Source organism: Lynx canadensis, chromosome C1, assembly GCF_007474595.2.
Source record: "Lynx canadensis isolate LIC74 chromosome C1, mLynCan4.pri.v2, whole genome shotgun sequence".
In the NCBI taxonomy this organism is placed as follows: domain Eukaryota; kingdom Metazoa; phylum Chordata; class Mammalia; order Carnivora; family Felidae; genus Lynx; species Lynx canadensis.
In genome coordinates, this window is record NC_044310.1 from 42,660,297 (window position 1) to 42,675,367 (window position 15,071).

At 40.7% G+C, this 15,071-nt stretch overlaps 1 protein-coding gene and 1 non-coding gene across 2 annotated transcripts; both read right to left on the minus strand.

Moving 5' to 3' along the window:
* Window positions 1-753: 753 nt before the first annotated feature.
* MAGOH (mago homolog, exon junction complex subunit) lies at window positions 754-9,866 on the minus strand. The gene is made up of 5 exons (XM_030327115.1): window positions 9,710-9,866; window positions 7,529-7,587; window positions 7,036-7,146; window positions 2,329-2,411; window positions 754-988 (listed from the first exon to the last, which is right to left on the minus strand). Exons 1-5 carry the CDS (start codon window positions 9,795-9,797, stop codon window positions 889-891), a joined length of 441 nt encoding a protein of 146 aa, XP_030182975.1. The 5' UTR covers window positions 9,798-9,866; the 3' UTR covers window positions 754-888.
* A 3,639-nt stretch (window positions 9,867-13,505) lies between these two features.
* On the minus strand, window positions 13,506-13,578 carry TRNAK-CUU. Its single transcript has one exon. It is a non-coding gene; the product is annotated as a tRNA-Lys (tRNA).
* Between the last annotated feature and the right edge of the window lie 1,493 nt (window positions 13,579-15,071).

Genomic DNA, 15,071 nt, shown 5'->3' on the forward strand with positions numbered 1-15,071 from the left:
TTGGGACAGAGAGAGACAGAGCATGAACGGGGGAGGGGCAGAGAGAGAGGGAGACACAGAATCGGAAACAGGCTCCAGGCCCCGAGCCATCAGCCCAGAGCCTGACGCGGGGCTCGAACTCACGGACCGCGAGATCATGACCTGGCTGAAGTCGGACGCTTAACCGACTGCGCCACCCAGGCGCCCCTCAATTTTGTTTTTTGAATCATGACCCAAATAGGGTCAAATAGTGTACTAATTATGTGTTTTTTTTCTAATGTGTGTTTATTTTTGAGAGAGCGTGAGCAGGGTGGGGGCAGAGAGAGAGGGAGACAGAATCTGCAGCAGGCTCCAGGCTCTGAGCTGTCAGCACACAGCCGGTTGCAGAGCTTGAACTCACAAGCCGTGAGATCATGACCTGAGCTGAAGTTGGATGCTTAACCAACTGAGCCACCCAGGTGCCCCAAATTATGTGTCTCTTAAATCACCTTTAATCTCCTTAAATCTGGTTCTCACCCCATCTCTTATTTTATGTTTGCAATTTGTTTATTGAAGAAACCAGATCCTCTGCCCTGGAATTTCCTCTGGATATTGGTGATTGGATTTCTATTGTATTTGATAACTTTTTTCTCTATTCTCTTATTCCTATAAATTGTTAGTTGTATCTAGAGTTGATTAGATTTTTGGCCACACTTCACATACGATGTTAGTGTTTTAAAAAAATAACAGAAAAGTTCACATGCTCAGGTCTTTATGAAATAATAAAAAATTGCATTTTGTTAATGTATTTATTAAAGACGTTTATAGTTTATAAAAAAAATATTGCCCTGATATACACAAAAATTTCCTGATAATGGTAATTAAAAACAGGTACTCCCAACCCCCCGTGTGTCCACACCAATATTCAATCTAGATTGGCTTAATCTTGAAGTGTAATCCAATAAGACTGAAGACCAAACACTTTAGGTCCTGGACAAGATAATAAAATACTCGTAGGCCTTCTGGATCCCTATAATGCAAGAGGAAAAATATGTTTAAAAAGCTGAAAAAACTGGCCAAAACACCCCATGCATTAAAAAACCCATACTATTTATGTACCAAGATATTCTTCATAAAGATATATACAAAATTAAAACTTTAAAAATAACCAAGTGTTATTGAAGGAAAAGGGTATGTGTTATATATTAAAATAGACTATTATGAGGTCATTTAAAATGTTAACGTTTTTAATAGGGAAATATTTATATTAAATGAAAAAAATCATGATTAAAATAGATTGTTGATCTCAAATATATTTCTTGTACTTTTTAAAATATAGTTTTTAATGCACAGAAAATAGACAAGAAATACTTCGCGATATAATGGTTGTTTAATTGGTAAGTTTATGGGTGATTTCCCCCTTATTTTTCTGTATTTTCTACAGTGAGCATGTATTACTTTCAGAATTAGGAAAATTTTTTTAAAAAGTAGTAGTACTAAGCAGGACCAAGAGGCTGAAGATTACTATGAAACAACTAGCTAAGAACAAGAGGACTGTCCAAGGGAAGACAGTTATGCGTGACATGTACTAAAAGTGAGGCATATACAATTCTAAATCCTCAAAACACAGGAGCCACAGAGGTTGCCAAATTCTAAGGGCTCTTTGTAGCATACAAACTCATGTCTTAACTCTATAATTTGCCCTACTGACAACATGATTTTTAAATTTGTATTCTATTTTTTTTTTTCAACGTTTATTTATTTTTGGGACAGAGAGAGACAGAGCATGAACGGGGGAGGGGCAGAGAGAGAGGGAGACACAGAATCGGAAACAGGCTCCAGGCTCTGGGCCATCAGCCCTGAGCCTGACATGGGGCTCGAACTCACGGACTGCGAGATCGTGACCTGGCTAAAGTCGGACGCTTAACCGACTGCGCCACCCAGGCGCCCCTTAAATTTGTATTCTAAACAGTTGCAAGTTTCACCATAGACTGTAAGATGTGCTAGTCTGAATGGCCAACACTGAGGAAGGTGTTTGGATCGATCCACTGACTGTACAGTTTACCTCAAGCTCCTTTTTGGTATATTTCATTTTCTGTTCTGGCCAGATTCCTACCTACTTTGGCTGCTCCTATGACATTACTCCATTCGTGTCACTGAGAAGCTGTATGTACCAATGACTGAATAAAACATCAAAAGCAACAGGAGCAAGCCCCTGAAAATAATTTGGAGTCTCTATGAGAACAAAGCTGACCCCTTCTGTATTGCATCTGTACAAGATCTTACCATGATGGTCCCAATTTGGTTAAGGCTTCTTATCAATCTGCTTAAAAACAGACACATCTGGATATAAGGATCATGTACACTTACTTGGATTGATTGACATCGATAAGAGAACCAATTTTTGATGTTGTGAAAGAAATGTGTTCATCTCCAATGACAATTTCAAGCTCCTAGAAACATTTAAAAAAACTAGGTCAAGCCAAGTTGGATTTTTCATCAACCCCGCAGAAGATGCATCATCTGTCAAGTCATACAAACTCGATGACAGATGGTCACATAAACAAGACCAGTTCACTCTGATCACTAAACTGTGCTGGGTACTAGAAACAAAGAAATTAAATACTGGTTTCATCCTTGTATGCTCTTGGGTCTCAATTTCTAAATAGTGAGTACTGTAAATCTTTAAAAACTATCTATGGGGGAATGCTCACTGTGTGCTAGCTATTGTTCTTGGTGCTTGGGACAGATCAGCAAAACCAAACAAAGGTCTCTGCCCTTGTGGAATTTACAATCCAGTGAGTCCTACTTTTTTCTTAAATTTTTTCTATTTCTTTTGGTTTATAGTTTTCAATTATGAAAAGACTTTGAACAGAAAATATAGAAAACTATGAGACTGATGTTCTTAACACCCAGATGTGAAAATGTTAATAGTATGTCAAACTTGTGTCAGATTTTTTTTTTTTAAAGAAATAAAACATTACACCTACAAAGTTTAGGTCCACCTCCCCATTCCATTCTCCTTCCTGCATCCCAGAAGTTGAGGCGTATTCTTCCCACTCATGTTTTTTGATTTGGTGGTATGTTTTTACATTTTTACGTAAATGATCATACTATATGCATCTTTTTGCTTTTTTCATCAACACTGTTTTTGTATGTGACCTAGTTCATTAGTTTTAAATGCTTTAGAATATTCCAATCATAGCCCTATTGAAGCAGACTTAAGTTCCCAATTTATTTTACTATAACCAATGTGGCAAGAATATTCTTCCATGCATCTCCTTATATGTATGTGAAAATGTCTCTAGGAAAATTCCTAGAAGGAAGGTATAAGGTTTTTCAGTTTTGCCAGATACTATCAAATTATTTCCTAAAATGCCTGTACTGATGTTATTCCCACTACCATGTAAGATCTTTTTCTTTCTCATATCCTTTTTTTAATTACTTTATTTATTTTGAAGAGAGATCACATACAGAGAGGGAGAGACAGAGACAGAGACAGAAAGAATCCCAAGCAGGCCTGGCACTGTCAGTGCAGAGCCCAATGTAGGGCTTAAACTCAGGAACTGTTAGATTATGACCTGAGCCAAAATCAAGAGTCAGACGCTTAACCAATTCAGCCACCTAGGCGCCCCTTTCTCATATCCTTTTTAAAACTTGATGCCCCCCTCCTTTTGCCATTCCAATGAGTCTGAAATGGCATCTCATTATTTTCCTAATTTTCATTTCTCAAAATGAAACTACATATTTTCATGTATTTATTGGCCACTTGTTTTTCCAGTTCTGTAAATTGTCTACTCATAACCTTTACACATTCTTATCTTTTTTATTAATTTGTAGTTCTTGATATATCCTGGATATAAAAACCCTTTACCAGATGTTTTGCAAACATCCTCCTTCAGTCTGTGGCCTTTCAACTTTATCATGATGTCTTAAAACAGAAGTTTTAACTTTAAAGAAGTCAAATTTATCAGTCTTTTCCCTTGAAGAATTTAAAATATTCCTTCTCTACTCAGAAATAAGAAGATTAAGTTTTCTTTTATGTTTTACAATCTTGCTTTGTTTCTATAAATGGTCTAACTTAAAAATATTATGTAAACATACTGCAAATTGTACCAGTATAACTGTTAAACAATCCATCCTACTTCTATTAATTTGAAAGCTCACCTCTGTTGTACACTGTTCTGAGTTCCCATAATCTTCATGGGTTTGTTTCTGGGCTCTATTCGTTCCAATGGTTTACTGCCCAATTCTGAGGCAATACCACAGTACAAATGACTATACCTTTTCAAGAAATCTTTAAAATTATCTTGGTTACTCTTGTCCCTTTGATCTTCCATGAATTTTTTTTTAATGTTTATTTATTTTTGAGAGAGAGAAACAGAGTGTGAGAGGGGGAGAGGCAGAGAGGGAGACACAGAATTGGAAACAGGCTCCAAGCTGTCAGCGCAGAGCCTGATGGGGGGCTCGAACCCATGAGCCATGAGATCATGACCTGAGCCGAAGTCAGACGCTCAACCAACTGAGCCAGGTACCCCTGATCTTCCATGAATTTAATGCTCTCTTAGGTCTTAGGAAAAATCTTGTTGTGATTTTGATTTGAATTGCAATGAATTTATAAATTATTATGATTTTTTGAATTTATAAATTTTAATGAAATTGATACAATATTGAATCTTTCCGTCCATAAAAATGATACATATTTTTGTCCTTCATAAAGCCCTTTCCTGTAAGTTTTATACATCTTGTTAAATTTACTAAGTTCTTTTTTTTTTTAATGTTTGTGAGAGAAAGAGCGTGAGTGGGGGAGGGGCAGAGAGAGAGGGAGACACAGAATCCAAAGCAGGCTCCAGGCTCCGAGCTGTCAGCACAGTGCCCAACGTGGGGTTCGAACCCATGAACCTTGAGATCATGATATGAGCCAAAGTCAGACGCTTAACCGACTGAGCCACCCAGATGCCCCCCAAGTTCTTTTTTAGAGAAAGCATGAGAGCATGCGAGCAGGAGGGCAGGGGCAGAGACAGAGGGGGCAGAGAGAACCCCAAGCAGGCTCTTTGCTGTCATCGTGAAGCCAGATGTGGGCTCTATCCCACAAACTGTGAGATCATGACCTAAGCTGACATCAAGAGTTAGGCGCTTAACTGACTGAGCCAGCAGGTTTAAAAAAAGAAATTAAAAAAAATTTTTTTTTACTCCCAAGTTCTTTATAGCTTTTGCTGGGATGACAAATGGAATTTCATCATAATTACCCTATCCGACAGGTTGTTGCTAGTGCCTAAGAGTATGCCATGTCCTCTTCTATTGTGATTGTTGAATGAGTTAATAGAGCTGAAAATGTTATAAATGGTAAAGCAAAATATGTACATATGATTCTACTGAGATCCTACGGACATAAATTAAAAATCAACTTTAGAAATTAACGTTAGAAAGTACTGAGGATTTTTTTCCACTCTTCCTCAAGAGCTGCCCATCATTTTGAGGTGATTTACGAATGAACTTATCTGGGTTTTTATACTAATTTAATAAATGTAATTATTACTGAGCTTTTACTACACACTAGCACCACTTTAGTCACTAGAGATACAGCAGTGAAAAAAAAATAGGCAAAATCCTTGTACTCAAGGAGCTTGTGTGGGTATATGCGTGTCTGTTGTAGTGGGGGAGGAAAAGGGATACATGACAGCAAACAAGACAATTTCGGACAGTAATAAATGCTAGGAGGAAAATAAACAGATCTTATTTTAAAAAAATGGGGAGGGACATTTTAGATTGGATGGATAGGCAAGACATCACTGAGGAAGTGATGTTTGAAGCCTGCAATAATAAAGACAGTCTTGGATAGAACATTCCAGATAGCATGTAGCAAATGCAAATGTCCTAAACTAAGAACAACCTAGTTGTGTCTTGAGGAACAGAAATTAGGTCAGTAAGGTCTGAACACAGTAAGAGATTGTGTGAATGGTCGAAGATAAGGCAGGAGTTTGGATTTTATTATTCATTTATTTACTTAATAAATGTTTATTCATTTTTGAGAGAGAGCGTAAGCAGGGGGTAGGGAGAGGGGGACAGAGGATCTGAATTGGGTTCTGCGCTAACAGCAGTGAGCCCGATGCAGGGTTCAAACTCACCAACTGTGAGATCACCACCTGAGCCGAAGTCGGAGCTCAACCAACTGAACCACCCAGGTACCCCTGGATTTTATTTATTTAAAAAAAAAAAAAAAATTTTTTTTTTTAATGTTTATTTATTTTGGGGAGAGAAAGAGAGACAGAGCATGAGCAAGGGAGGGGTAGAGAGAGGGAGACACAGAATCTTAAGCAGGCTCCAGGCCCTGAGCTGCCAGCACAGAGCCCCACGCAGGGCTTGAACTCACAAACCGTGAGACCATGACCTGAGCCGAAGTCGGACGCTCAACCGACTGAGCCACCCGGGTGCCCCCCGTGGATTTTATTTTAAATGGAATGAAGGCAGTGGAGAATTTAAAATTAGTGGAATACATACATTTACATTTTAAAAGATTAGTCTAGCTTCAGGATGGAAAAATGGGCTATACAGGACAAGAAACAAGGAAATCAATTAGACGTCTGGATTAGGAAGGGAGCAGCTGAGGCAGAGAGAAATAGCTTTCCTATTAACACAGTCAAATATGACACTGGCTTTTATTTTAATTACCATAACAGTCTTCAGAATAAATGTATAAGCCATGAATTTAAACACACATACTTAGTTTGCTGAAATAGCCATGTTCTATTTATCTTTGTGTCTTCACACTGCTTTGTCCATAGTCGTTACTCAGTAAGTGAGGTGGGCAGTGAAAACTCTGAGAAGGGCTGTGGGGAGAGTTACGTGGAGAAATCCAGGGCTGGCCTCTAGGAGGTCAGAAACACCACTTGTATCTCTGTATCCTCCCTGTGGGATTACTGCTTCCTTAGACAAAGTGCTGGTAATCTGCTTTGTGTTGGGCTCCGTAACACACACACACATACACACACACACACAAACACAGCTTCAATGTCATATACAGAGCACCTTATTTGTAAGATTTCTGCAATACAGGATAGATGCTAAAACACTCACCTGCCGGCCTACTCGGTCAGGAGGAGGCCACAAAGCATCATCCTCTTTGGTAATTTCACTGTCATCAATTATTCTCTTCAGTTCCTCCATTACACTTTTATGTACATAAGCCTGAAAGCAAATTGAAAAATGGAATTTAAGTTGCAAGTGTTCTGACTCAGATAGTGATGAAAGATTAGGCTTACAATCAGTTAAACAAAATCGTGTGTAAAATACCAAGTGCCATGCCTGGCATCTAACATGTGTTCAATGATGTTAATAAGTAGCAGATTCAGAGTTTAAACCAACACTTGCAAGACTTTAAATGATTACCAGTAATTGATTCAGCACTGTGAAAGAAAATATAAACTAAAAGAAGATGTGAGAAAAGCTTTAGGTGTCTATAGATATGTCTACGCTTCTCTATTCTTTTTCAATACTACTCCCAGAAAGAACAAAAATAAGACAAAAGGCTAAACTACGGTGAATGAAAGGCTCTCAGAAGGCTCATTACCTCTTTTCTGATCATGACGTCATTTTTGTAATTGCTGTTGTTGGCATATCTCAATTTCCCTGTGAGGAGCAAAAAACATTCAATGTATAATAAAAACATATGAATAAAGCATCGTTAGCTCACCCAGACTATCACCTGTTGCTTAAAATGTATACTAGCTTTCCCTTCAGTGTCTAACAGATTTACTATTTATATTTTTGGGGTTCCAACAATAGCAGTCTTTTCAGTTCTTCACTTTAGGCTATTAGATAGCCTCAAAGCCAAAAATACTGCTGACACGGAATTATAATTCTTGCAAAAGGCGGCTCAAGTGTGGTAAAAGAACACAAGCAAATCCTATCTCTGCAAGTTAATGTCCTCAGCTGAAAACCGGGATAATAATTGGTAATTTCCTTGCACACAGGGCCTCCTGAGGCTCAAATGAGTTGAAAGCAGCCTGAAAACTGTAAAATGCTGTTTACGTATATTGATGTGACCATGCAACATTCTGATCTACTCCCGTGATGGAAAAGTTGTGATTTTATTATTGAGCATATTTGGCATATAAGGCCCTTTGTGTATATGTGCATCCAAAAGACTAATCGGGGTATATGGTGGGTATGAAGGTTTTGTTTTGTTTTGTTTTTACCTATAGAATAGAAGGCACACATGTAAAAAGAGCCAAATTAATTGATGCCTCACTGCCTTGTCTCTCTTTTGGTTCGGTTCATTCTCCATACAGTAGACAAAGTGATGAAGTAACAGACCAATCTAAATAGGCTACTCTGGTACTGACAATAGTTTCTCACTGCCTTCTTGATAAAATCCAAATTCTTCAACATGGCAAACTGCTAAACTGAGCCCCTGCCTGCCTTTCAGGCTCACTCCTGCAACAGCCCTCTCTTACATAGCTGGAGTTAATCACACTACTCGGTTTCTGCTTGGAACATCCCATGCTCTTTTTGGTTTTCAGCCTCTATGATGTTAATGCTGTCCAAATGCCTTGACTCATCTGCCTAACCAACTCCTACACAGTACTCAAGACTAACACTCCCCCTTTCATCGAGTCATTGTATGCCGGAAGCTTCCTCTGACTCTCAGGCTAGGTTAGGTGCCTTCTTTCTGTTCCAGAGTCCGATCTGTTTCTACCACAGCACCCAAAACACTGTCTTGTCATTGTTTGTTTACAACTGGGGTTTGTCTGATTCATCTTTGTGCCCCCCTTTAGTGGGAGTTTTCTTTCATTTTTGATTCCTTTTCCTTCACCACGGTGGCCCTTCTCCCAAATCCTATCAAACAGCCACGTCCTATTGGTTCTGCCTCCAATAGTATCCTAAATCCTTCTGTCCACTTTTACTAGCACCCTAGTCCCAACCAACATCCTTTTGTCTGGAACACGTAACTGTCTCCTAATAAGTACCCGTTTCCACTCCTGCCCATAATTAGAATGCTTTTTCAGGAAAAGATCACATCTCTTCTCTCCTTAAATCTTTCCAAATGCTTCCTGCTGCATTTAGAATAAAATCCAAACTCTTTACCACGGCCTATAAAGACCTACATGGTGTGCCCCAGGCTACTTATCTGACACTGTCTCCTGCTCTTCTTTCCAGAGCTCTCTACTCTTCAGCTATACTAGCCACCTGAAACATGCCTAGCTCATTCATGCCCTGCAGCCTGAACACTTGTTACTCCCTCTGTCCAGAACTGCTCATTCTTCCTGAGCTTCACAAGGCTGGCTCCTTCCTGTCAATCAGAGTTCGGTTTAAATATTACCTTTTCAGAGAGCACGCCAGTGGCCACCCCGCTTAGAAGCAGCCCACCAGCAATTATTCCATCATTTTATGTTCTGACCACTCTGTCACTATCTGGAGTCTCTTTTATGATATCTCTCCCAGCACCAGAATACAAGTTCCACGAGAGGAAGCTTGTCTGTCATTCATTCCTATCTCCCAGAATGTGAAAGAGAGCCTGGCAAAGTAGGCACTCAATCAGTGTTTGCTGAATGAAGCATTCTGGGCAAAAATGTCACCAAACAGAAGTCCCTGCATATGGAAAGAACCAGCGGAGCGGACACAGGAGTGATCCTTTCAGATCCGAGCCGCAGGCAACAGTCCGTTCCTCGCACGTTCCGGAACCCCGGCCTCCCCATTCGCCCGACCCCAGGCCCAGTCCTCGCTCCCGGGGGCCAGAGGCCGCTCTTACCGTCTGGTCGGAACTCAAACTCCAGGAACTCGTGGCCGAACTTGCCCTTGTGACCCACGTAGTAACGCAGATAAAAGTCACTCTCCATGGCTCACGAGGAAGCAACCAAACTTTACCCGCAAACCTCACCGCCACTGTTTGCGCCCAACACTGACGTTTACCAGGGCGCGCGGAAGTGACGCAAAGGCAACGGCGTCCGCCTTAGCGCAGCGGCTCGGTCGCCCCCCAATCCCGGAAGTGGGGGCAAGTCTGGCCCGTTTCCCAGCGGCAACAAGGCTTCTTCCACCTGCCCCGCCTCCTCGACCAGAGGCGGGAACGAGGCTGAGGCTCTCTTTCCAGGGTTTTCTTAACACCTCGGGCCAGTAGCAGCTCCAGTGCCTCTGGGTTTCTGTGGAAGGTGTGGGGGCGTTGTTTCGATTTCGGGCTGAGCATCCCGAGTGCTGCGCCCTTCCAGGCTGTGCCCTTCCTGCCTCGACTTATGTGAGTCGAACAATCTATTCACCATCTCTGGATCTAGGTCTCAGTAGTAAAACGTGGTTAAACGACGTGACTCCCTAGAATTCACACAATGGTACATGTGTCAAAAGTTGGCTCCAACTGAACTTTACTGTTCACGGACCAGTTCAAGAAAACCGTTCCCAGAGACGCTTTTCCAGAATCCAGGGTGGAGATTGCCATTTCCCTGGAACTAACTTACCTCCCATTTTATCTCTTAATACTTTTATTTCTTTTTATTTCTACCTTTCCCTTTCTACCTCACTGGCCTCTAGAGAAGGTGCTGTGAGTAGAACTTTAATTTGAATATTTGATCTCCTACTCGTTTTCTATACGTTTTTTACCCAGCAGTGATTCTCAACCCTGGCCGTGCAATGGAGTCATTTGGGAGCATCTAAAAAATACTGATGCCTGAGCCCCACCCCAAACCAATTAATCAAGCTCTCTCACGGTAGACGTTGGTATTTTTTTTTTTTTTTTTTTTTGCAAAGCACCCCAGATAAGCCATGTCTGAGGACAAATGCCCAAAAGGCCCTTGTCTCTTCAGGTCAAAGTGGTTGACCTCAGTGAAAGTTTTCTGGCTGTGGAAAAATTTTCCTCCGTGAGTAGGCAAAGAACAATCAAAATCCTAATTATTAGAAGAATAATAATTCTTAATAAGAAGAAGCCTGCTTAGGCTCATCTAAGTTCCAGCCAGAGAAGGTAATGAAATCAGTTCTAGAGACAGTGCTGAGATGGCATCATTCTTGGGACCTGGCTACTATAACTGTATACTATTCTGTATTCAGGTAGGGGTCCCTGATTCTCATTCCCAGTCTTACCATTACTCCCTTTCTTCCTGAAAAAAATAATCGGCAGCCGAGTATAGAGTGCATGGGATGGGGAAAAATCACTGGAGGCTTGTGTTAATGACTGTGATTCACTGTGACTGAAGGCGAACTGATTAACTTTTTGGACCTCAAGTTTATTTTTTAAATAAGCAAAATAATGTTTTACATCTGGCAGGACTGTTGTAAGGATAGGAAACAATATTCTGGAAACTGGAAAAATACTTTGCAAACTGTAAATTGCTATAAAACCATAAGGCATTTTCTTAAAAAACACTGGATATGGGTGGTAACAAGGGAATTGTATAAAAAAGAGAAAGTCGGGCTCCGTTTTGACAGCTCAGAGCCTGGAGCCTGCTTCAAATTCTGTGTCAGCCTCTTTCTCTGTCCCTCCCCTGCTCACACTCTGTCTCTCTCTCAAAAATAAACATCTTTAAAAAAAATTTTTAAGGGGTGCCTGGGTGGCTCAGTGTCTGACTTCAGCTCAGGTCATGGTCTCACGGTCCCTGAATTCAAGCCCCGCGTCGGGCTCTATGCTGACAGCTCAGAGCCTGGAGCCTGCTTCTGATTCTGTGTCTCCCTCTCTCTGGCCTTCCCCTGCTCACACTCTGTCTCTCTCTCTCTCTCTCTCTCTCTCTCTCTCTCTCTCTCTCAAAAACAAATAAACATTAAAAAAAATTTTTTTTAAATAAAAATTTTTTTAAAAAGGCGGGGAGCACCTGGATGGCTCAGTCGGTTAAGCAACTGACTTCGGCTCAGGTAATGATCTCGCAGTGAGTTCAAGCCCCAAATCTGGCTCTATGCTGACAGCTAAGAGCCTGGGGCCTGCTTCTGATTCTGTGTCTCCTCTCTCTCCCCTCCCCTGCTCATGCTCTGTCTTTCTTTCTCTCAAAAATAAACAAATATTAAAAAAAAATTTTTTTTAAAGAGAAGGGAATCACCAGGTATTAAGCACCTAATAAATGTGAACCCATTAATAAGTGCTTGTTCTTTGCATCCTCACAACAATCTTGAGGTGGTAATTGAAATTAAGTATATAGAAACGTCAGGTAATCACCATGAGGTTATTTTCCAAGAGTGAAATTATAAAAATTATAGTGTAACTGCTGAATCCAGGCATGTGCAGATGTGGTAAATAACGAAAGTTTTGAGAAAATTTAAAGGACACTGGACTCCAGTCAGGCTGTAAAGTGATCCAGGTTTGGGGGCATGAGACAACATGGTGTAGCTCAAAGAATAGGGTCTGTGTATTTGATGTGCCTGAATTCAGCATGATTCACTGAGCATTTACTGTGCTATGTGCTGGGAATACAACAGTGAGCAAGACAGACCTTTATAGAACTTGCAGACGAGGCAATTAAGGAGCATACGAGTGATTATTATGTAGAGATAAAGGTTACAAACAGGGGAAACACAGAATACTATGGAAGCACAGGATGGCTCCTAATCCAGTCTAGGGGCTTAAGGGCTGCCTTCCTGAAGGAAATGTTGCACACAGAGGGCCCAGAACTGTGTGGTTAGAATACAGAATGAGGTTGTGAATATAGTAATGAGGTTGGAGACGGGGCAGAAGACAAATGGCTTACAAGCCATATTAAGGAGTGTGAGCTACAACCCAAAGGTATTGGATTTTAATGCAAGGGAAACCGACGAAGAGCTTTAAGCAGGGAAGTAGAAAGAAAGGGTGGTGGTGACACAACCTATTCCATTCTAGAAAAAAATCACTCTGGCTGCAATATTGTAGATTGGAAAATGGAAAGAATTAGAAATATGAACTTCAGATAAGTAGTTGTTAATCTACGATCATGATAACCCAAGATAATGGTGACCTGTACTCAGGTAGTGGCAATGGAGATAATAAAAGCGGATGGATTTGAGACAGAATACCATAACGGAAAGGGTAGGTAAAGGAGATGTGGCCAGAGAAAAACCAGGAATATGCTGTCATGTGAGCCAAAATAAGAGTGATCCAAGGAGTGTCAGCAGTGTTAAATACTGCTTCCAGGTCAAGGGAGATAAAGACTGAGAGTATTTATAAGATTTATAATCAAGGAGGTCCTGGGTGACCTTGGTAAAAGCAACCTCAGTGGCTTGGAAGCAGAGGTGGGGCGGAAGTATTGGTATGCAAATAGGCAAATTTGTTGTGGAAGCCTAACCCTAGGAGTTGGGTCTAAGAGAATGGAGAAAGGTTTGTGGAGGAATGGTCCTAAAAGGAGTATCAAGGACAAACAGGAGTTAGCCAGATGAAGAGGCAGAGAAGGAAAATCTAGGCAGAGAATGCCATGTGTCCAGAAGGGCTACATGTGGTACATGTACTTTGGGGATACTAAATGTAACAGTGTGACTTCAGGCAGTTCCTTCACCTATTTCCTCATCTATAAAATTGGGATGATAATATTGATAGTATTTATCTCACAGGACTTAAAATCATTTTTAAATGTATTTTTTATTTTTATTTTTTAAAGTAGGCACCATGCCCAACATGGGGCTTGAACTCACGACCCTGAGATTAAGAGTCTCATGCTCTACCAACTGAGCCAGCCAGGCAGCCCGATCTCACAAGATTGTTGAAGTCTAAAATAATTTGTGTAGAATACCGGGTACACATTAGGGACTCAATCAATGATAGTTCACCGCCCCCCCCCCCCCATTAAAGCATCACCATGAAACAATACTTTCAGATTTTAAAAAATGAATTTAATCTCTCTCTAGAAACAGTGCACCCATTTTACAAATGTTCACATTTGGTTTTTCGTTCACCAAGATGATGTCAGTACAGCTAGTGAGATGCAGCACACCACCCTTTGCTTCTGGAACAGAAACCAGACTGCAAAGGGCACTGGGCACAGAAGCTAATGGGACTCGGAATGACAAGACAAAAAGAGCAGAAACGGTTAGTGTGACCCAACATTCTAACATGCCTGTTACATCAAATATGGTCATTCGGGGGCGGGGGGGGGGGGGAAGACAAACGAGGAAAATTCATTTGGGTACAATGTGATGCAGTCTGCAAACCAGTACTTCACCCCCAAATTAACAACGGCTGTATAGAACAAAATGCTATTTTAAAACACATGGTTTGTACAGGTATGTTTTCTCTTGTAGTTTTTGTAAAAAAGTATCAAAACCTTCATGTCTTTAAATATATATATATACATATACAGGTGGCTTTTTTAAAATTACTTTTTATAGCACAAAGTGTTTGCAAATGCAGAGGGTTTCTGCTGATTCTTGACTATGCACATGGTGCATAGCCTGAATGAACAGAGCTTCCTGATTTCTTATATTAACTGAAAATTTGAAGCTGTAATTCCTCCACCTCTAAGTTCTCTGTGTCCTGAAAATCCCCAATACCCTAAAAAATACAGCGTGAGAAGACTCCGATACTCTATCTTCATGCATTGATGGGAAAGGAAGTTATTTACTCTGAATGTTTAATTGCTAACTCATTTAAATTCTGTGAAATAAAGAGTGTGTGGCTGGAGTTAGGGAGAGGAGTGAGGCTCACATTCCTGTGCTCTCTCCCGACTCCCACCAGCGCCTGACTAGACAGTGCTCGGGGTTCCCTCTGCAGACTACACATCTCCAAAATTTCATTTTCTCACTGTTGAGAAAAATCTCAGAGGCTCTTGACAACATGGAACGCTTCTGTGACAATTCCATTGCCCTTATATTCAAAGAAAGTCAACTCAAACGTATGAAATGCAGTCACTATTTCCCTTTGGCCACTGGAAAGCTTGAGGCTAAAGACTGTCCTGTTGGCAAAGTGCTGGCGATGCATCCTGATGAATTTTCCATGGTGCACTTGGTGCCTCGTACACAATAAATGTCTTAGAAATGTTTGCATAATTGAATCAGAAATTAAACATAAGTATTCTATAAAGTGCTTACGTTGAACCTGTCTTTCCATCCAGCCTCATTTCTTGCTAAGTCCCCCTTGAACCTTTTGCTCTTTATGATGAATTACATGCAGCTCTGTAAAGTCCCCATGCTGTTTCATGCCCTTGTGTCTCTTCTGCCTGAAGCAGCCTGGACACCCC

Excerpts from the sequence above, each read along its gene's own strand:
- MAGOH (XM_030327115.1), bottom strand. The coding sequence starts at position 9,797 with ATGGAGAGTGACTTTTATCTGCGTTACTACGTGGGTCACAAGGGCAAG. Across the intron at positions 7,588-9,709 it reads GTTTGAGTTCCGACCAGACG|GGAAATTGAGATATGCCAAC; the intron begins GTAAGAGCGGCC and ends TGCTCCTCACAG. Across the intron at positions 989-2,328 it reads ATCGATGTCAATCAATCCAA|GGATCCAGAAGGCCTACGAG; the intron begins GTAAGTGTACAT and ends CTTGCATTATAG.